The 22,447-nt window shown below is 46.8% G+C and overlaps 1 protein-coding gene and 1 pseudogene across 1 annotated transcript in view; one reads left to right on the top strand and one right to left on the bottom strand.

Annotated features, from left to right (window-relative positions):
- The window catches only part of Shroom2 (shroom family member 2), a 106,849-nt gene that overhangs the window by 38,327 nt on the left and 46,075 nt on the right, over window positions 1–22,447 (bottom strand). The window contains 1 exon segment of the mRNA XM_042680539.1: window positions 16,023–16,174. Within this exon segment, the coding sequence (XP_042536473.1) occupies window positions 16,023–16,174 (152 nt within the window).
- On the top strand, window positions 12,384–13,098 carry LOC122108562 (annotated as a pseudogene).

The following is a 22,447-nucleotide window of genomic DNA, read 5'->3' as shown; positions in this document are numbered from 1 at the left end:
CTTGAGTCTCCCTCTTCCCTTCGATATGGGTTAGCCCAAGAAACTTCCTTAACTCCATCTAGGTGAATTTTCCAGCCTCCTCCTTTGTTTCCCCTTCCCATCCCTTCCCATCTCACCTCCCCCACTGCCCCCGGCACGCACCAAAGTTGTAAAGTTCATTTTCAACATAACGTCTTGTACATCTCATTGGTGCAATGGGTCCACCTGTATCCCTATTTAAACAATTTGTTTTTTCCCTTCCCCTCCACAAATTATACTAACATTAAAAAAAAAACAACAAAGAAATGCAATAGCTCTGGACACCATGCAGCACGGAGCCCAAACAGGCCATATGCGACTTCCACATGGAGAATAAATTAACCTGAACCCAGCTGTCAGAATGTGATGCCCACATGCCCTGGAGGAAAAGAAGCCATTTGCACACAATGTCACCTTACAGAGGGGACATAAGAACCCATCCAACAGCCAGTAGGAAGACCCCTAAGCACTGAGCATTTCTAACTCCAAGCCACCCCCATGAGAGGACAGAGTTAATATGGAAGAGTGTTCATGCTGTGCCGTTTTTGAATTCCTGGATTTGGTCATGTCCAAATGGGCATCAATTCTAGGTGTGGACACTAACACATCTTGGGAAAGGAGGGAGCCAAGTTCCTCAAGTTTCTAGAGCTGTGTGGTTTAGAAAAGTAGTCCGCAGCAAAAGTGACGATTTCAACGAAATCAAGCCAGAACTTCATTCCCCAGACACGTTGGCATGTGTCCTGCAAGAATTCACTGCGCATGCGAAGCTGGTGCTTGTTCCACCAAGGGCAACAGATATAGACGTTTCTACCCTGGCCGTCTCTGCAGATGGCATGCTGCTACTTGCCATGAATGCTTCAAAGTCCAGCACAGCACACATCTGCAAGTGCCCCTTCCTTCTTTCAAGCTCAAGCAGCCACCACTTGTGAAAATTATCTCTAGCAATTTTTTTCTTGGAGATGCTGGGGTTTGAACTCAGAGCTCTGTGCTAGTTAGGCAGGTGCTCTATCACTTAAACCATACTTCCAGCCTCGAGCACTTTTTTGGTTGTAGTGAGGTTTCGAGAGTGTTTATGCCCAGGTAGGCCTAGAACTGATGCCTAGAAAGAGCTGGATTGGTGTGGGAAAGCGAAGCAGCAGTAAGATGGTCTATTACTCACAGCTGGGAGGCAAAGCTCTCTGCCACCTAGTGGATCTAAGCACGCATAACTTTCTTGCCTGCTCATCCTCTCTTGGCCTTGCTTCCTCCGTGTCAGCAGGGATCTATCTAAGTGCTAAAAGCAGGAGTTGTGAAATCCTCTTTTCAGCAAAGCTGTGGTATTCCCTCCACACAAGTTACACACTCTGGCGAGCTAACCCTGCCTGGCCCTTAGAAATGTGGGCACCCTGAGCAGAGCGTGGACGTGATACACACGAGACACAGGAATGGCAGAGACACAAATGTTCAAATGTTGGGGTCTCTGATTATACAAAGTTCCTACCTAAACCCCCAGGCCAGACTTGATAGCATATGCCTGTAATCCTAGCAGTTGGGAGGCTGAGTCAGAAGGGATCTGAAGTCCAGGTGAACCTGGGCTACATACACAGAGAGATCCTAACTGGGTGGGTGGGGGGAGGGGGGAATCCTCAAATACAACCAAGGGACTGGGAGCAATGGGTGAGTGCCACCGTGTGGACCAAGAAGGGAATAGCTTTCTGGGAATAAGAACTGTCTCATGGCCTGACTTTCACCTGTTCTCAGCCTGGATCCAAGTGCTTAAAAGCAGGAAATTTGAATTTATCTTTTCAACAAGGCTATAGTGTCCCCTCTATGTAAGGAATACAGATGGTCTTTACCCGACCTGGTCCCTAGAAATGTGTATACTCTGAGCAGCACACACATCTAACCCTGTGCCTGCAATGGGAATAGCATTCACAGCATTACATTTAGGCATAAAATTAATTTAGGCTTAGATCCCAGCTGGGAGCTAGAGTTCTTTCAACAAGACTGTCATATTACCTCCATCATGTCCCTAAAATGTGGGTGAGCAGGTGCCATGAGAGTCTCAGTATATGCCGCAGAAATGGGGAAGAGTCAAACACCCAGATGTCAGGACCGCTAACTACAGCTGACACTCAGCTACCTGAGCCGTGTAATTTACAGTAAAAATCTCACCAATAACAGTCTAGGAACTCTTACACAATAAAAGAGAGCCACATGTCCATAGCTCATGCCTGAATTCCTAGCTCCTAGGAGGCTGAGATGGAGAGATCCTAGTTCAAGGCCATGCCAGGCAGAAAAGCCCTTGAGACACCATCTCAATGTAGGGCTTGGCTGGTTGGTCTTAGCCTGTTATACTAGCTGAGGGGTTGAAACAGGCTGATTTCAGCCCAGGAACACCTCTGGACAGGAAGTGAGACTATCTCAAAAATAACTAGTGCATATTCAGGAGGCTGAGATCTGAGGATTGTGGTTTAAAGGCAGCCTAGGCAGGAAAGCCTGTGAGATTCTAACCTCTGAATCACCAAAAAAGCCTGATGTGGAGCTGAGCTCAAGTGGTAGAAGGCTAGCTACGAGCACAAAAGCTCAAGGACAGTGCCAGGCCCTGAGTTCAAGCCCCCAGGTCTGGCACAAAAAAAAAATTGTGCAAAATAAGAGCCACAGCTCAGTAGTACAGTGCCTGCCTAGGCCTTGAGTTCAAACATCAGTGTGGCCAAATTTTTTTTAATATGGAAGAATATTTTCATGGTTTCCCTAAAAGCCTTTACTACTAATTTCACAGAAAATTTTATTAAAAATTGTGTACATACTTGTATCTGGTAGGTAATTTCTGGGTGTAAGTCAGGGTTGAGATCACTTGGACCCAAGTCATGCTAAGATGTCTTTGAAAATTAACAAGAAATCTAAATATCAAATATTGTTTCATTTTATTATTATTAGTCTATTTTAAGGAGATCTTTCTTATTTACTAGCATTGTTCCCTCTTCTAGAAAGAAAGAAGGAAAGAAAGAGAAAGAAAGAAAGAAAGAAAGAAAGAAAGAAAGAAAGAAAGAAAGAAAGAAAGAAAGAAAGAAAGAAAGAAAGAAAGAAAGAAAGAAGAAGGAAGGAAGAATTGTTTTTAGATGTCAATGTGCACAATGTTCCCAAATAAGTAGCTTATGTCCCCCGCCTCCCTTGTTCCCCCAACTCGCCCTGGCCTCCAGTTATTTTGGCTGATAGGAGAAGCCGGCTGGACTGGACCAGTCGGCTGAGAAGGGAGGCCATGTTTCTCTCACAGCCTGCAAAAGCCTGTGGCCAGCCTATCTCCCCGCCTGGAAGCTGGGGTGAGGCGGGGGGAAGGGTGCGATGGTGAGCAGGTTCTACTGGCCAGCACTGACAGCTAGGCAAGTTCTACAATAAGAAGAGGCAGAAGTTGGTTCGGACTTGTAATAAAGGTAAGGGTCTGGGGTGGGAATGGGAGGAGGCAGGAGATGAAGCTCCTGAAAGTCCTGTGCAATGCAAGCTCCAGTGAGACACAGCAGTGTATGGGGAGGGATGAGGGGTGCAAAGGTCCTGCAGGGCACCGAAGTCCCGCAGAGAATATACAGCACGGGAAGTTTGGGGAATCCGGGGGTAGAGGTAGGAGGCCCTGACAAAAAGTGCACATCTCATCTAATTCCTTAAACAGAAAGAACATTCTAACAAGCGTAACATGAGCCCTGGCTCTGACCACACTTTCTTCTTATTCCTGCAACATTCCCAAAGAACTCTCCTTGTACTACTTTGTATTTCCGTACTGTCAGATAAACCGGACAGCACAGCTCTCACATCACAACCTCTCTCCCCAGTGAGAGCCATGAGGTACTTACTCCATCCACAGGACGAAGTCCATGCTCCCGGCTGCTCCAGCTGTTCCCTGGGTACCACCTAGGGCCTGAGTATGACTAGAATTTCTCAGAGCAGCCCAGGCCTTCCCCTGTAAGCTAGAAGCTCGCAGGCCAAGTGTGTCTGCTGTAGCTGCAAGCTCTTTTCTTTGCTCTCAGCCTGCCTATCTCTATTGTGCTTACAGCTTTGTCTTTCAACTTGGATACAACAAGCGTAACTCAGATACTGTTTAATCCATATCTCAAAGCCTCCCTGGGCCCTTCCAATGATAACCCGCATTGTCCTCACGAGTCCCTCTGCTCAAGAGCTCTCCATGAGGAGCCTGCTATCAGCCTCCTATCTGCTGCCACAAAGCAGGGCCTACAGAACTGACCTTGAACTCCTGGCTGCCGAAATCCCCTGCCTAATATGTGCGGCACTCTGGGCTTCACAGCCAGCACTGCAAGAGATCAACGTCAGACAGAGCACATATAACATGCCCCAAATGTGTTCCTGTATGAAAGAAATGTCTTGCTGGCATGGGAGGCAGACTTATAGAGCAGCATTCTTCTCTGGGCAGTGCTACAGACAGCACAAGGCTAAGGCTAGAACCCCAGTCCTCCCCGCTTATACTGCTGTCTTCAATGTGCCATATCTATAAGCCTATTGATGTTGGAAGGAAAAAAGTCTTGCTCTTCCATTACTGCACATATCTCCAACCATCTAATGCACCACATAGCTTTCATGCAAGTCAATGTTTAAAAAGGCACCAAGGGAACTTCTTGGGTATATTTTAAATGAATGGACACTTGGGCAAAGAAACTCAAAATATTTCTAAAAGTAACTAATTCATGTAAGTAATTTTAAACATCCAAGTAATTATCAAAGATTACATGGGAAAATAAAAACACAAAAGCTAGCCAATGGTGGTGATACATTCCTGTAATCACAGCTTTGGGGAGGCCGAATGAGAAGGATCACAAGTTCCAAGCCAGCCTGGGCTTCATAGCAAGACATTGTGCCAAAACAAATCTTCACTGACATATGTCAATATAAAAGGTAAAAACCAGTGGCCAAAAAAAAAAAATGAACAAGAGGGGCTGGGAAGTTGGCTCAGTGGCAGAGCGCTTGCCTTGCATGCCTGAGGCCCTGGGTTCAATTCCTCAGCACCACATAAGCAAAAGAAAAAAGCCAGAAGTGGCGCTGTGGCTCAAGTGGTAGAGCGCTAGCCTTGAGCTGAAGAGCTGAGGGACAGCGCCCAGGCCCAGAGTTCAGGCCCCACGACCGGACCCCCAAAAAAAAACAAAAACAAAAAAAAATGAACAAGAGAATGAAGATTTCTGGCACTTAAGTGCTATGTCTAGGGCTAAGGGTGTTTGTGTGCATAGGTGAAGCCATAGATTCAATCTTCAAAAACACAACAACTTAATAATAAAAACAAATGAGCACTACTTAGATAGAGGCCTCTCTATGTAAACAAAAGCCAAAGAAAACAAATGAGATAGCAATATATTCACCTACTGTCTTTTACAGAAATTCTGCCAACTACACAAAGATCACACTAATCTTCATCTGATTTGCCCTTATCCTATCCAATTATTCTCAGCATGACATTAAGGGAGTTAAGAAGCCGTTTGTGTGGGAGGAGGAACAGTGAACAGGGATGTATACAGCACCGAGGGGAAGCAGCCCACGAAAGCAGTGGACTCCGTCCATTGCACAGGACTAGGGAATCTTGTCCATGAAAGCAATGGATCGCTCCTAGAAAATGAGAAACAAACAAAACTAAAGTCCAGAAAATTTACCAGGAAAACAAAGAATCCTTCCCAATAAACAAAGAAGAGCTTTACAGATCCAGGTTAGTTCTATGTGCCTCTGGGTAGGTATATGGTATTCTAATCCAACAACATTCCACTTAAGGAAAGCTGCCATTTTCATCACACCCTTCAGGATCCCTTATGCCTAGAGAACACTAAGTATTATGTACACGCATGGTACATATGGTCATGTGCATGTGGCAAGAGGCCTAGAACAATGACCACCTACAGTTCCACTGTGGCTCAAGAGGTAGAGCGCTCGGCTTGAGCTGAAGAGCTGAGGGCCGCACCCAGGCCCAGAGCTCAGGCCTTCCCCGACAACTGACCAAAAAAAAAACCAAACAACTCCTTTTTTTCTTTCAAAGGCACCAAGCCACGCATGGCCCTGTGCATCGTTACGTATGAGAAGCTGTAGTGGTTGAGCACAACTCAGTACAACTCAACAGCCCTTGCCGGGCTCCTATTCTATCCCAGGAACTGAGGAGAGGAAGAAAGAAAGAGCAAGGAAAATGCATGTCATCGCTGGAACGGGAAAGTAGAAAAGTTGTTCTCCAGAAAGCTTAGGCTAGATTTGGTGCTGCATGCCTGTAATCTGAGCAATTGGGAGGCCAAGTCAGGAAGATCAAGAGTTCCCGGCCACTAAGGGGTGTGCTTTGGTAGAGCTCTGGTGCCGTTGTGTGGATTTTCTGTGCATAGCACCCTGGTACTCCCAGAATTAGCAGAGGATAGAGAACACACTCGGATCACTTTTACATCAACTAACTCCTAAAAAATTGTTTAACCAACCGAGACAAAGAAAATTAAACAACATAAATGTCATAGTTATAAAGGGAATGCAGAAAATGTATTGATAGCTGGGGCCTGTGACTCATGCCAATAATCCTAGCTGCTCGGGAGGCTCAAATACAAAAAAAAAAAAAAAAAAAACAACACAGTTTGGAGCCAATGTGGGAGGACAAATCCATGAGAGGGTCATCTCCAAATAACCAGCATAAACCAGAAGTGGAAGTGTGGCTCAAGTAATACAGCACCAGCCTTGAGCACAAAAAAAATTGCAAGAATACTAGGCCCTCAGTTCAAGGGCAGGCATTCATAGTTTAAAAAACAAAAATGGTTCTCAAGAAAGATGTGGACACACGTAGCAGACATGCCTTAAATCAACCTCTGGAAAGGCTGTGGCAGAAGGCTAATGAGCTCCAGAGTAGCCTGGGGGTACACAGTGACAGCTTCCTCCCAAGCAACAAGCAGCAGCAGTGCTAGGTGGGACGGGCCTCTGGACCATCCTGTGGAATTGGGCAGTCACAGCTCCCTGGTGCTATTTTAAATAACTGGAGGATGAGTTCTCTGGTGCCACCTGTGGACTTAGAGAAGAAATGCTCCCTATCAACTTTCCACATTCGTCCTTTCTTTGCTTTAATGCTTTCTTAGATCAATGCAAGTGCTAAGAGCAGGATATTTCAATCTTCTTTTAACGGGAGTGTGGCTTTTGCTCCAGAGTTCCTAAAAAGGTGCGTACGTTAACAGAACACAAAATAAGTAAATAAGAAAGAATATAATAAACGGAATACAGAAGAGCTATTTCCAAGAAAGATCCGGCCCACTTGGTGTGTCACACTGCAGGCTCAGAGGCTAAAGCAGAAGGAGAAAGAATTCCAGGACAGCCTGGGGTGCTGTGACACACCGAGATCCTACCTCACAGGGCCACCACTGCCACCAAAACTGGATCCACTACACACACCAGGCTAGCCCGGGACTCCTCAGCCTACGTCCTCACCTTCCCCGAAGGAAAGCCACGTGCGTTCAACTATGGCTACACTGTTCCTTAGAACAAGGTTGCTTTCTAGTACATTAGGTTACTTAGGTTAATTTAACTATTTGTATATATTTTGATATTCATTTGTTCATTTTTATATTTTTATGTGACTAAAATCTCCATGACCGTCTAGTTTTTATTCAAGAACACCACAACCTTGTTAAAAAGAAGATTTGGGATTTCCTGCTGTTAATCCTTGGTTGCCAACTGGCAAAGGAAAAAAAAAACATGTTAAAAGGAGAAAGCCTAGTTGGGTGCTGGGGGCTCACACTTCCCATCTTCTCACCTGAAGATTGCAGGTCAAGCCCAGCCCAAGTAGACAAGTCCATGAGACCCCAAAAACCCACACGTGGAATTGTGGCTCAAGTGGTGGAGGGCTAACCTGGAGCACAAAATCTCAGGGGACCCTACCCAGGCCCTGAGTTCAAGCCCCAGGACCCCCACGAAAACAAAAAAGAACAAAAAAAAAACCCGAGGGAGCTCTTTTTGTCCCATCCACACGGTGGCACTGGGGACATCATTTCCCAAAAAGCCAAGCTGGTGCCCGAAGCTAGGGCTTCACATCTTCATTGGGTGGGGCCAGATTCACACAACAAATGAAGCAACCTAAATGTCACAGTTGGAAACTAAAAGCAGAAAAGCTGTTCGCAAGAAAGATCTGAGCAGACTTGGTCCTAACACTTGGGAAGCTGAGACAGGAAGATCACTGATTCGAGACTAGGTTGAGTTACATAATAAGACCCTGTTTCTCAAGAGGGAGGGGAAAAAAGACTGAGTTCAGTGCGTTAAATAGTTCACTAATACTAGCTACTTAGGAAGTAGAGATTAGAGGATTGCAGCTCAAGGCTAGCACACGAAAAAAGAAAGGGCACAATTATCTAAAAGAAAAGAGTGGAACCGGGGCACTAAGGACTGATATCTATAATCTTTTTTTGTTGTTGTTGGTCGTGGGCCTTGAACTCTGGGCCTGAGCACTGTCCCTCAGCTCTTCAGCTCAAGACTAGCACTCTACCACTTGAGCCACAGCACCACTTCCAGTTTTGTAGTGGTTTATTGGAGATAAGAGTTTCACAGACTTTCCTGCCAGGGCTGGCTTTGAACGGCGATCCTCAGATCTCAGCCTCCTGAGTAGCTAGGATTACAGGCGTGAGCCACCGGGCCCGGCTGATATCTATAATCTTATGAGGCTGAGATACCAAAGGGTGGCAGTTCAAGACCAGCCAGAGCAGAAAAGTCTATGAGATGCAGCCTCTGAAAATAATGAGTCAAAAGCAGCGCTGAGGCATGACTCAAGAAGTACAGTACCAGGGCTGGGAAGGTGGCTCAGTGGTAGAGTGCTTGCCTTGCATGCACGAGGTCCTGGATTCGATTCTTCAGCACCACATAAGCAGAAAAAGCCGGAAGTAGAGCTGTGGCTTAAGTGGTAGAATGCTAGCCTTGAGCTGAAGAGCTGAGGGACAGCGCCCAGGCCCAGCGTTCAGGCCCCACAGCCAGTTTAAAAAAAAAAAAAGAAGAAGAAGAAGTAAAGTACCAGCCAAGCATGCAAGCCGAACAAGCTCAAAAAAGTTAGAGTTTGACCTGAGTTCAAACCCCAATATGCAGAGGGGGGAGGGGAGAAGGGGAAGAAAGGGAGGGAAGGGAGAGACAGACAGACAGACAGACAAAGACAGAGAAACAAAGAGAACAAGCTGGTGCGGTGGTTATCTCCGCTATATGGGAGGTACAGGTCAGAGAATTGGGGTTCAAAGCCATTCCCAGGTAAAAGTGTGAGGCCCTGCATGAAAATAGGACTAAAACAACAGGGCCGGCGCTGTGGCTCCAGTGGCAGGACAAAGCTTTGAGTTCAAACCCCGGTAGCACTAAAAAGAAAAAAGGGAAAAAAAACAGAACATTCTGTATCCTCCCTGTACTTCACAAATTCATTTCACTGCAGCTGCAGACACGTCCCGTGCCATTCCCATGATTACATGCAAGCAGACGCCCCACCGGAGACCAGGAGCGGCACAAGCCTCCCTCAGAGCGCCCATCTGCCTGCCACCTGCCACCCAAGCCCACACCCCAAAGACGACGCCAGCCTCTGCACCTGAACACAAGCAGGCTTGCCAATGGTGTGTGTGACCCGAGTTATTTAATCAGCAAGCACAATTCACATCAGCAGCGGTGTCATGATTATCCATTGGCAACTCCGCTGAGCACTTCCTCTCTAATACCACGCCATTCAATTAAAGAGGCCTTGGACGGGCACCAACAGGCCATCTTTAAAGGAGATCAAGTTACCAGGTGTCTACTGTACACTGTTCGAGCCGGTTTGGGTCTAAAACAACCTGCATGGGAGAGATGTAGGAAATACCTTGTACTTGGAGGGAGTCGTGAGCAGGGGGGAGGCGGGGCTCGAGCTGGTCTTTGTATAACTGAGACGGATAATCCAACACCCAGCTAAACCAGGCTTTAACTGAGATGGGAGCCTCTTATTCTCTGAAAACCACCATTGGGGGCGGGGGGGGGGGGGGGGTTGATTCTTTTCTGCTTTGAAAGCAAAAGGGTAGGGGCAGGCTTGACCAGGTGGTTCCAAGAAGAGGCAGTGTTTTTCCAGCCTTTGTGATTTGCCAAGCACCGCGGTGTTCACAGCTTGGTCAACAGTAGAAGCAATGCAAGAAAGTTGCTCAGAGCAAGCGGGACGGTGGGTCCCTCTGCTCCTAATCTCTTTACATATGTGGGACACAGGACACATGCAATCTTCTGCAAAGTCCCTTCCCTTCCCTGCTAATCTGCTCTTGAACTCAAGCTTACTGGATGATGTAAATTAGATTCACAAAAGCATTTAAAATCATCAGCAAAGAGGCAGGAAATACGAAAATCAATTCTTACCTTTGGCCCCAACCAAATTGCCCACGACCCATCATAGGGTACAAGAAACAAGGCAAAGTGGGAATAAGGCGGCCATAAAGAAAACTAATCAGATAATAAAAATTGGTTATACAAGGAAAAAGCCACAGTGTAGCTGGGCACCAGTGGCTCACGCCTATAATCCTAACTACTCAGAAGGCTGAGACCTGAGGATCACAGTTCAAAGCCAGCCCGGGCAAGGAAAGTCTGTGAGACTCTTATCTCCAATTAACCAGCAGAAAACCGGAAGTGGTGCTGTGGCCCAAGTGGTAGAGCGCTCTCCTTGGGCTGAAGAGCTCAGGGACAGCGCCCAGGCCCAGAGTTCAAGCCCCATGACTGACAAAAAATAAAACAGTGTCATTACAACTATCACAAGTTAATTTATGGTGTGCTATTTATAAGAAATGTTCCTTAGGACATTTGAAATCACAGGGCCTTGTTTAAAAAGGTGACTTTTCAGCAATTTGCCTTCGAGTGGCAGCTGCACATTTGAACGTATCAAAGGACAACTATGACCCCAAGCACTGACAAAATGGCTCACATCCAGCCCAGCCTTTCCTTCTGGGTCCTTCCAAGAGTGAAGGAAACTATATACTATGCTCACTTAACAAGGAAAATGAGCCAGGTGCCAGTGGCTCATGCCTATAATTCTAGCTACTCAGGAGGTTGAGATCTGAGAATCAAAGTTCAAAGCCAACATGAATAGAAAAGTTGGGGAGACTCTTATCTTCCAATTAACCAGCAAAAGGTCAGAAGTGGAGCTGTGGCTCAAGAAGAAGAGCACCAGTTTTGAGACAGAGAGAGACAGAAAAACCTTAGGGACAGTGCCCACGCCCTAGTTCAAGCCCTAGTACAAGAACAGGAAAATGTCACCATGCCACCTGCTTTCTAGCCTCAGCCTTTTCTCTAAGCCCTGGAAGCCAGTGACGGGCAAAAGCAACTCCGCCACCAAACAAAATATAGACTGTGGCCTTCTGTGCAAACCCTAGACCCCCACACGCATGCATTCCAAAGCTGCTCATCAGGATTTCCAGGGGCGGAAGTGGCCACCAAAGGGAAGGAGGTGACTGCCAGGAGAAAGAGCTGGGCAAAAACTCTGACTTCCAGTCTGCGTCCCCGACCCAACAGATGGCGTAGCTCCTGTTCAACCCCCCACTACCCTATCCCCACCCTCCAGGCCTCCAATCTCATGGAGCCCTGGCTGCCACCTGGGCATACAGAAGGGGGATGTGACTTTGTTTCTGGGCACCTCCGACTGGGGGCAAGGAGATGAGCAGATCCCTGGTCTCCCGGGGCCATCACTATCTCAGTGACGGCAAGATCACCTTGCCTCAGCCCCATGAAACAAGACGCCAGGGCTTTGTGAAACTGGCCCACAGCAATCCTACCCCAGCCACTCGGTCCCCGCACACCACACACACTCCAAGATAAAAGGATCATGAGAAACAAAAGACAGGCAGCACCTGTCATCCAGGGGAGGGTCTCTGTGGGAAAGCACTATTCAAATGCGGCTTGACAGATGTGGGCTGCACGGCTCCACACGCAGTGCACAGCACGCCTCCCCCATCCAAGGCAGAGGGACCACACGCCAAGGCGAGGGTGGAAGCAATGCAGCAGATCACTTGGCCGTGTTTTCAAGTGGAGAAGTCAATGGCATTTATGTGTTTACACACCGGACTAGGTCTTACGTAAGAGAGGACCCTTCCAATAAACTCCACACTTTTCCCCCTTTGGTGCTGGGGATGGAACCCAGGGCCTTGTGCATGCTAAAAACACACCCTGTACCTCTGAGCTTTACCTCAGCCCCGGTGCTTGTTTATTAAGACGGCACACTCTGTCCTCAAGTGCTACATAAAATGCTTCGAAATGCTAACTAATTCAAGGGGACCGAAGGCAGATTCATCAGCTGCCTGGGGAAGGAGAAGTGTATTTTGTCTCTGTTACTGGGGTTTGAACTCTGGGCCTTGTGTTCTATCACTTCAGCCATGGCTCCGGGGGCCTTCCTATCAGCACAGTTGGAGAAGTGGCCTTCCTGAGGCGGCTGCAGGCTTTTGAGCACCCTAATGTCGTCCGGCTTATGGACGTCTGTGCCACTTCCCGAACTGACCGAGACATCAAGGTAACCCTAGTGTCGGAACATATAGACCAAGACCTAAGGACATATCTGGACAAGGCACCTCCCCCAGGCCTGCCAGTGGAGACCATCAAGGATCTGATGCGCCCATTTCTAAGAGGTCTAGATTTCCTTCATGCCAATTGCATTGTCCACCGAGACCTAAAGCCAGAAAACGTTCGTTCTGGTGACCAGTGGTGGAGCAGTCAAGCTGGCTGACTTGGGCCTGGCCAGGATCTACAGCTATCCGATGGCCTTCACTCCTGTGGTTGTTACTCCTGAAGGTCTTCTTCAGTCTACTTATGCAACACACCTGCCGACATGTGCAGTGTTGGCTGTATCTTTGCAGAGTGTTCCGTCGAAAGCCTCTCTTCTGTGGAAACTCTGAAGCTGACCAGTCGGGGAAAATCTCTGATCTAATTGGGCTGCCCCCGGAGGATGACTGGCCCCGAGATGCATCTCTACCCCGAGGAGCTTTTTCTCCCAGAGGGCCTCGCCCAGTACAGTCGGTGGTGCCAGACATGGAAGAACCTGGAGCGCAGTTGCTGCTGGAAATGCTGGCTTTTAACCCACACCAGCGACTGTCTGCCTTCCGAGCCCTGCAGCATTCTTACCTACATGAGGAATAAGGTGATCCAGAATGAACAGTCAAAAGAGCTGCCGTTTACTCCCTTGTAGACACTGGAGTGGAGAGAATCCCACAGAGAAGCCAAGGCCTCTGCCTTCCTGTGAGCTGCGGAAGCTCCTCCAGCTTTTTACAGAGAATACTTTGTTGCCTTAATGATATTCTCCACATTGCTCCTTCTGAGGCTCATCCCCCCTTCCTTCCATTTCTCTACACTAAGGGGTATATCCCCTCCCTTCTTCCTCTCTATCTTGATAGGAGACCTTTTTTTTATATGGCAAACGAGACTACAGAAATATGGTCGGAAAAAAAAAAAAAAAGACTCACCATCCCTGGTTTGTTCTTTTGAGATACAGTCTCGCTAATAATTCCGACTATCCACCTACTCCCATCTCAAACCACTCTCCTAACTCTGCTTTCTGAGTAACTGGCTCATGCCCAGTCCAAGGTGAACATATATTTTGTGCCAATACTTGGGCTTAAACTCAAGAGCCGAGGCACTGTTCCTTAGTTGTTTTACACTACGCTGGTGCTCTTGGGCCACAGCTCCATCTCCAGCTTTCTCACGGCTCACTGGAGATAAATAAGAGTTTCTTGAACTTTTCCTGCCTGGGCTGGCTTGGAACCATGATCCTCGGATCACAGCCCCCTAAGAAGCTAGGATGACAGGTGTGAGCCACTAGCACATGGCTCCAAGGCAAACATTTTTCAATGTACTCGTCGGTACTTTGAATTTAAAGTACACCTTTGGATTTAAAGCCAATAATCATCAGTTGCTAGGTGACAACTTAGTCCTAATTTTAACTCAGTTACCCATTTGGAAAGTTTCCTTTAACATGTCTAAACAAAGCACCATGTTCAACAGTTTTCTGTCCAAAGGGGAATGTTATCTACATCTAGAATTTTCTTTTTATTAATTAGCATATATTAATTGTACAAAGATTTCATTGTAGTATTTCCACATATGCATATAATATAGTCTGATCAAATTCAATCCATTTACTTTTACTATTTCAAAATTCAGATAGAAATAGTTTTAAGAAATTTACAACACCCAAGTATGTTATTTAAATATGTTTGGAAATAGGTGTTTGAATTAACTACTTGGTTTTTATGTCTCATTAGGCACTGTTACTTAAGGAATTAAATTCTACTTAAACCCCATAATAGTTCTGTACATACTTTGTTTAAAGGAAAGTGAGCATAGACAATGCCAAATAGGGCTCTAAGTTATGGTTCCCATCTGTCCCACTGAGCGCTGGTGGCTCATGCCTATAATCCTAGCTACTAAGGAGGCTGAGATCTAAGGATCAAGGTTCAAAACCAGCTAAGGCAAAAAATTCTGTGAGACTCTTATCTCCAATTAGCCACAAAAAAAAAAAAACTGAAATGAGGTGTGGCTCAAATGGTAGAGTGCCAACCTTGCATGAAAAATATAAGAAAACCAGCCAGACACCGGTGGCTCACACTTATAATCCTAGCTACTCAGGAGGCTGAGATCTGAGGATCTCAGTTTGAAGCTGGCTGGGGCAAAAAAGTCCCCTGAGATTCTTATCTCCAATTAGCCACCAGAAAATCAGAAGTGGTGCTGTGGCTCAATTGGTAGATCACTAACCTTGGGCACAAAGAGAATCAGAGACAGTGCCCAGGCCCTGAGTTCAAGCTCCACAACTGACAAAAAGGGGGAAAAAAAGAAAAAAGGTAAGAAAGGGTCTGAGTTCAAGCCCCGGTATATTCCCTCTCTCTGTCTCTCTGTTTCTCTCTCTCTCTCTCTCTCTCTCATACACATACACACATACACACACACACACACACACACACACACACACACACACACAATTGAAATAAATGTTTGACTCCATTTCTTAGAATTTACTTTCTTCTGAAAGAATGCATTCATTCTGTCAAAAAAGGACATATAGACACTTTAGGCAGAAAAATGCAAAAACATGGTACAGAATTCTTTCTACCTGAAAATAATAAGCCCCAAATTTGAAGTACCTGCAAATACTCTTTTTCTTCCTGCACATAAAAGCACTGTGTCCCTAATTTAATTCCCTTGAGAATCATTTAAGTACCTGCTGACAATGAAAGTTTATAGGAACAGTCAGCTTGTTCCTTTCATGTCTTGGCGCAGTACAAATACCTGCTGTCTGCATTTGTGATGTCACTGCCCGAAAACACAGCAGGCTGCCACCTTTGTATCACCATTAGAGAATAACATACATCTTCCTCATCTGGACCACAAATAGTTTATTTCTTCCTCTTTGCAAAGAGAAAAACTTACTCTATACTGCCCAGGAAACAATGGAAGCATTCAAACTCACTTCATAATCCCAAACCTTACTAACCAGAGGAAATAAAATAAGGAACCCTGCAATTGTATTAGGTGGCCAGGCTCAACCTTGGCCAAGGTAAATAGCCCTTAGGTTCTGTATCCACAAGCAACCTCAGATTGGAAATATTTGGTAAAGTACATGGTGCCTCTGTTTTCTTATCATCATTCCCTAAGTAACTCAGAAAAAGAACTACTGACATACACACCATTCACACTGCGTTAGGTATAAGTCATCTAGACACGATTTTTAATGCAGAGAGGAGGATTTGCCCTGATTCCATGCAAATAAAACGTTTTATACAAGGGGCTGGAGCATTATAGATTGTGGTATCTTACAAAGAGGAACGTAAGACCAATCCCCGAAGGGTTTAGAATAATGGCTGTGATTCTAAGTACAGGGGGGGAGAGGGAGAGAGAGAGAGAGAGAGAGAGAGAGAGAGAGAGAGAGAGAGAGAGAGAGAGAGAGAGAGAGAGAGAAACTTGGTCCAAATCAGATTACCACAGTGGTCTGGGTAAACCAGTTAACCCTCACATTTTACATTCTCCTCCCTTCTTGTCTTGATAAACATGGAAAAGGGTTCACACCTTACCTTTTGACCACCAGCTTGAGGGTCTTATGGGACCCTTTCACCAGGCAAATCGCTTCCTGTCTGAACCCTGAAAGGCCAATGTCATTGATGCCCACAATCTCATCTCCAGCCAGTAGCTTGTCCACAGCCGCGGCTTTACTGCCTTCTTCGATCTGCAACACACAAGGGGGTTCCATGAGCTTCCCAAATGAGCGAATCATCCCTGAGTTGATTCAAGTCCCTCCAGCAACAGGCAAGCAGGAATAGAAAGCCAGGTCTTGGGAAGCTCCTGGGGCCTTGGGTGGGCTGCAGGTGTGAACGGCCCAGCAAGCTTGCCCTGAAGGCTGGTTTGCTACCATGTCGGGGCCAGAGGTGCAATAGCACCCTACTTGTTTCCGCAAGGACCGCCCGGGGCTGCCGCTCACCGCAGACAGAAAGAGGAGCCGCAGAAACCCACACAACTGAAAACATTACATTCAAAACTGCTGCTTCATTTTCTGGATGTTCTTGATCCCAAGCATACAAGGGGACCATTTTTATGATCAATCCTATACCAAGGTTTTATAATAATTTCATTAGTTATTACTATAGTTCAAACAGTATACAGTCACTCACAGAAGGCATGCAATTTTTTTTCTGTGGTGTTCGGGATATTCATGGAGTTTGGTATATTCCAGAACATTGTCCCAACCCTCCCCTTCCAAAACATCATGCCCAATTCGTAGCCATTTTTCAGTCCTGTCAGCTTCTGGAAATCTCTAATGAACTTCTCCTTTTCCTCCTCTCCCCTCTCCTTCTTCTGGGCAGGGTCTTGCTATATATCCTAGGCCCAACTTAAACTCACAATCCTCCTGCTTCAACTTCCCCAATGCCAGAATTAAAGGCATGCGTCACCATGCCCAGCTCGAACTCACTTTCTATGCCTACAGATTTGCCTAGTTTGAAAAGTTCACATAAATGTAACCATACAATAGGTGGCCTTTTCTATCTGGCTTCTTTGGCTTAGCCAAAGAAGCTGTCAGGAGTCAACTATGTCACAGCCTGAGTTCACTGCATCCCTTTTCTTATGGCTGAATAACATTCCATGGTATGGATGGACCACGTTTTTGTTTTTTTGGTGCCAGTTCTTGGGCTTGAATTCAGGACCTGGGTGCTGTCCCTGAGCTTTTTTGCTCAAGGCTAGCACGCTATTGCTTGAACCACAGCTCCACTTCTGGCTTTGTGGTTAATTAGAACTATGTTTCACAGACTTTCCTGCCCGAGCTGGTTTGAACCGTGGGCTCAGATCTCAGTCTCCTGAGGAACTCGGTTTGCCCTCATGAACCACCAGTTAACTGGCTGCAGTTTTTGAGGCCACATTTCCTCAGAGTGACACATTATCTGTGTCTGACTCAGCCATGACAGGTGGGTTTTACCTTCTCCTTCCCGTAAACACTGTGGAACTACTCCTACAGAGAGCTGTGACCTAAGCCCTCCACCTTCACGAGGAAAGATCATGCCAGGGAAGCTCTCATCTGCCAGGACCCCTAAAACCCTTCCTCTACAAAGACAGGCAGCGCGCCCCAACACCCATCTACACCGGCAGAAAACATGTGTTTGGGTTTGAAAGCTAGAACAATTTTCTTGGCTTCCTCGCCAAGAGACTGCCTGCCCAGGATATTTACTGTGCTTTATTGGGAAAGTAGTCAGAAAAGAAAAAGCTTTAAAAACTTCCATGGTATAGTCCTAACTTATCTAACATCGCGAATTCAGTTGAATTTATCAGGCTTGAACTTGAGAAAAACCAATCTAAAGTTGGCACCAGTTTTCCAAGAACAATAGCCATGATCGTATGGAAGTGCCACCATGCATCTCAGCCACAGCACTGTCCACAGAGGCACAGACAAAACTTTTCTTCTTCGGTATGAACTGGTATTCTTTCCGGAAAAAAAAAAAACAAAACCATTCCTCTGGACCCAAGTGGGAGGTAAAACATCCTACAATGTACACAATGTGTCACTGGCTTGTCGTTTTGTGTTGTTTTTGTTCCGGTACTAGGACTTGAACTCCGGGTCTAGGCACTATCCCGTAACTTGTTCACTCAAGGCTGGTTTTCTACCACTTGAGCCACAGCTCTACTTTCAGCGTTTTGCTGGTTCATTGGAGATAAAGAGTCTCACAGACTTTGCTGCCCAGGCTGACTTTGAACTGCTATCCTCAGATCTCAGCCTCCTCGTGCGTAGCTAAGATTACCAAGGCCTGTGGGTCACCAGCTGCCATGTCACCGTTCTCATGAAAGTAAGTTCTCGGAAATGGTAGGGGGAAAGCAAACAGTCAGTGATTTGCCAGAACAATTTTTATTCTTGTGCTTCATGAGACACGCACTAGAGACCATCAAGAACGAAGACCCACTAAAGCACAAGAATGCGGACTCCCTAGGCAGCAGACACGATCCTGGATCCTGGGTGGAATTCCACCCAGTGAAGTGTGCGTGTGAGGCGCTGGCCGGGGAGATGGAGATGAAAAGAGCTTTGCAAACAGAAAGCACCACAAGATCAACCTGAAAGGAAGAGCACGGCTTGAGAAGACAGCCCAGAGAGCTCTTGCTATGGAGAAGGGCAGGGCAGGAAGCCGAGGCGGGTCCGCCCCATTAGTCAGCCAGCAGAGTGTAAAGTGGGGATGGGCGTGTGGGAAGAGAAGAGCAGAAAGCTAGAAGACTGTGAACTTGGTCTGGAGGCAGAATTCAGATCATGTAGGGAGAGGGGGTGGACTGAGAGCAGCCAAAGAGGAAAAGAGCGAAATGAACAGGAAAGTAACTGCTTCTGGGTGATTAGCCGTCTAGTTACACTCAGAATGAATTTCTTCAGCAACCTCCCACGCCCACCACACACACACGCAGCAAAATGGTACCAGATGGGTGTGTCACAGCGGGAAACTCTTGTAATCCCCTGCACTTGGAAGGCTGAGGCAAGGAAGACCGTCAGCTCCATGCTGGCCTGAGCTACAGAGTGAGTCGAAGGCAAACCTTAGATATATAAGATCCTGTCTCAAGAAAAACAAAACCAAAAGAGTAAGAAGCCTAGCCTCATAGGTACCAACCCGTAAGTCTCTGCTGCAGCCCTTCCAACAGAAGGAAACAAGGGTCTGAACCAAGAGTTAAGTAGCAAGAGACAAGTAGAGGGAGATCAATGACTGCAGCAGCTACGGTGATTTGAACTCAGGGCTTCATGATCTCCCTTAGCTTTTTTCTTTCCAAGTTCTTTATTGTGATTAAGTGATTACATAATTTCCCAAATTTCACAGTTATTGTGGGATAGTGATGCTTAGTTAAAGTCACAAACACATTCTAACTTTCACGTACAATTCTAGGCAAAAAAAGAAAAAAAAGAAAACATGGGAAGCCGGGCGCTGGTGGCTCACGCCTGTCATCCTAGCTACTCAGGAGGCTGAGATCTGAGGATCGCGGTTCAAAGCCAGCCTGGGCAGGAAAGACCGTGAGACTCCTATCTCTAATAAACCACCAGAAAACCGGAAGTGGCACTGTAGCTCAAGTGGTAGAGCGCTCGCCTTGAGCTGAAGAGCTGAGGGACAGCGCCCAGGCCCAGAGTTCAAGCCCCACGACCGACAAAAAAAAAAAAAAAAAAAAAAACATGGGAGGGATCTCGATGCCGGACTTCAAAATCTACTATAGAGCCATACTAACAAAGACAGCATGGTACCAGCACAAGAACAGTCCCTTAGCTTTTTAACGCAGAGCTGGCACTCTACTACTTGAGCCACACCTCTACTTCTTGCTTTTTGCTGGTTAATTGGAAACAGGAGTCTCATAGTCTTTCCTGTGCTGCCTTCAAAATTCCACCTTCAGATCCCAACCTCCTGAGTAGAGGCATGAGCACAGGATTATAGGCATGAGCCACCAGCACCCAACAGTGCTGAGACTTCACGCATGAGGGAATTAGAACAATCACAGTGACCAGAGTTACAAAGACAGGAGAAAGAACAATCGGGTTATTTTGTAAGTCTGATGTCATACTTCAAAGTCCATGAATCATGCCCTCCGTTTATCAATTGTAGCCATCTCATCCTTCCAGAAACCAGCCTCGCTGCATGACCAAGCCATACCTTTGGTTAGACGGGACAATTGTCAAGTCACTTCCTTGCTCTGCTTAATTGAACTCTCTCAGTCATTCTACTGGGGCTCCAATCCTTTGGCAAGAAAGCCTGGCTCACCCAGGGCAAGCATGCGTTGGGAAACACCAAAGTCTTCTGCCCTACATGGAGCTCTGAGCGCCTGAGATAACAAGGAAGCCCGCAGGAATGGAAAGCTACCACCCTGGTGTGTCCAGAGCCAACACAAGAATTCCTCCCCAATAACCCCAACTGCAGGTCCCAGCAACTTGGGAGTCGGGAGGAAAGGCCAGGGGCGGGCAGTAGCCAGGCACTGAGGAGGCACAAAGACTCTGAGTCCATGGGCACCTGCAGAGGAAGACGAAGACAGGCAAGAGGAAGACTGGCTCCACCCAAGGGGTGGCCAAGAAAGAGCCCAGGAGACAAGCGAGACCTCAGCCGCCCCTGCCCCGCGCAGGCAGAAAGGAAGCCTAAAAGGACAACAGCAGAAAACAAATCTTCAGAAAGGAAGGTCTAAATAACAGGAAAGCCAAGGGTAAAAGCTCTATCAGAGCCAGGGGCCAGAGCTCCATGGCCTATAATCCTAGCTACTCAGGGGGCTAAGATCTGTGGATCCTAGTTCAAAGCCAGCCAGGGCAGGGAAGTCCATGAGACTCTTCTCTCCCATTGACCACCAAAAAAGGCACAGTGGAGTTGTGGCTCAACTGGTAGAAGGTTAGCCTTGAGCAAACAGCTCGGGGACAGTGCCCAGACCCAGTGTTCAAGCCCCAGGATTGGCATGAAAAAAAAGGTTGGGTCACACTTAGTTCTAAGACACAGAAACTCAAAAGTGAACCTTCACAAAGAGACAGAGAGATGAATGAGAGGTCTAAAAGGAAGACCAGGTCAGGCACTAGTGGCTCACACCTGTAATCCTAACTACTCAGGAGGCTGAGATCTGAGGATTGTAGTTCAAAGCCCAACCAGGTAGGAAAACCCATGAGATTCTTAATGACGATTAACCACCAGAAAAGCTGGAAAGTATGGAATTGAACTCCAAGAAATGGAAACAAGAGGTTTTTTTTTCTTTTTTCTTTTTTTTTTTTTTTTTTGGGTCCGGTCATGGGGCCCGAACTCTGGGCCTGGGCGCTGTCCCTCAGCTCTTCAGCTCAAGGCTAGTGCTCTACCACTTGAGCCACAGCGCCACTTCCGGCTTTTTTCTTTTTGCTTATGTGGTGCTGAGGAATCGAACCCAGGGCCTCTGGCATGCAAGGCAAGCGCTCTACCACTGAGCCACCTTCCCAGCCCAAGAGGTTTTTTTTTTATTGTACTGTCTACAGTTCTTTTTTTCTTCTGTCCCCCCCCCCTTTGTCCCTGTTTTTGATTTCTGTACCCTTTGTCTTCTATGTAAGTTTATCTGATTTGGGGAGGGGGAGGGGAAGCACATGGGATACAGAGTGAACGCATTCAGCAGTGACACCACCAGACACTATGTTGGAAATGAACTATACAACTTGGGGGTAAGGGAGTCAGGAGGCAAAAAACTGGGAGAAAATAAGGAAGGGGGTGACACTGTTAAAAAAGAAATGAACTCATTATCTTAGTCACATAACTGTAACCCTCTGTACATTACCTTTTTTTAAAAAAAAAAAAAAGCTGGAAGTAGAGTTTCAGCTCAAGTGGTAGAATATTAGCTTTGAATAAAACAAAACAAAACACCCTGAGGACAATGCTCAGGCCCTGAGCTCAAGTCCCAGTACGTCAAGCAAGCATTTGGGAACACCACGGAGCACAGAAGGAAGTTAAGAATCCTGCAAGGAAAGATTTCCGTACAATTTATCCCAACAGTCAGTTACCAAGAAGGTGCACTTCAGCAAATCCAAGAGCAGGTAAAGGCAGAGCCACAGCCTTTACTTGCAGAGCTGAAACCAAGCACCTGAGGAAGAAAAGAAATCAGGAACTCAGTCCCCCAAGCCTCCAAAGGTGACACGCATCAAGGTGTGGAACTTTTGACAGCATTTCCCCGGCATTCCTTGCCCGCAACTTCTAGGTATTGTCAGCAGAGAGCGCTGGAGGGACATAGAAGGAAGTTGGGGGCTTCCCTTCCTGACCCCAATGTCCTTTCCTCTCCTGGCTCATTCCCTTGAGACAAGCAGCAGCATGGTAAGCACTGGTAGGCCCAAGGGTGGCTTCCTAGCCAGCCCCATTGACCTAGTGGGCAGCTTCGTAGCCACAGGTGGCTTTCTCGTGAATCCTACAGACATCCTGGCCAAACTTCCTTCCTAGCGAGCTTCGCTGTACGCCAAGGGGACAGGCTGCTCCTTGCCAGCTGGCTTGGGGCCCTCGATGAATTTTTCCCA

Source organism: Dipodomys spectabilis, unplaced genomic scaffold, assembly GCF_019054845.1.
Source record: "Dipodomys spectabilis isolate Male_0828 unplaced genomic scaffold, ASM1905484v1 ptg000061l, whole genome shotgun sequence".
Taxonomy (NCBI): domain Eukaryota; kingdom Metazoa; phylum Chordata; class Mammalia; order Rodentia; family Heteromyidae; genus Dipodomys; species Dipodomys spectabilis.
The sequence above is the reverse complement of the archived record's forward strand: the minus strand, read 5'-3'. Positions and strand labels throughout refer to the sequence as shown.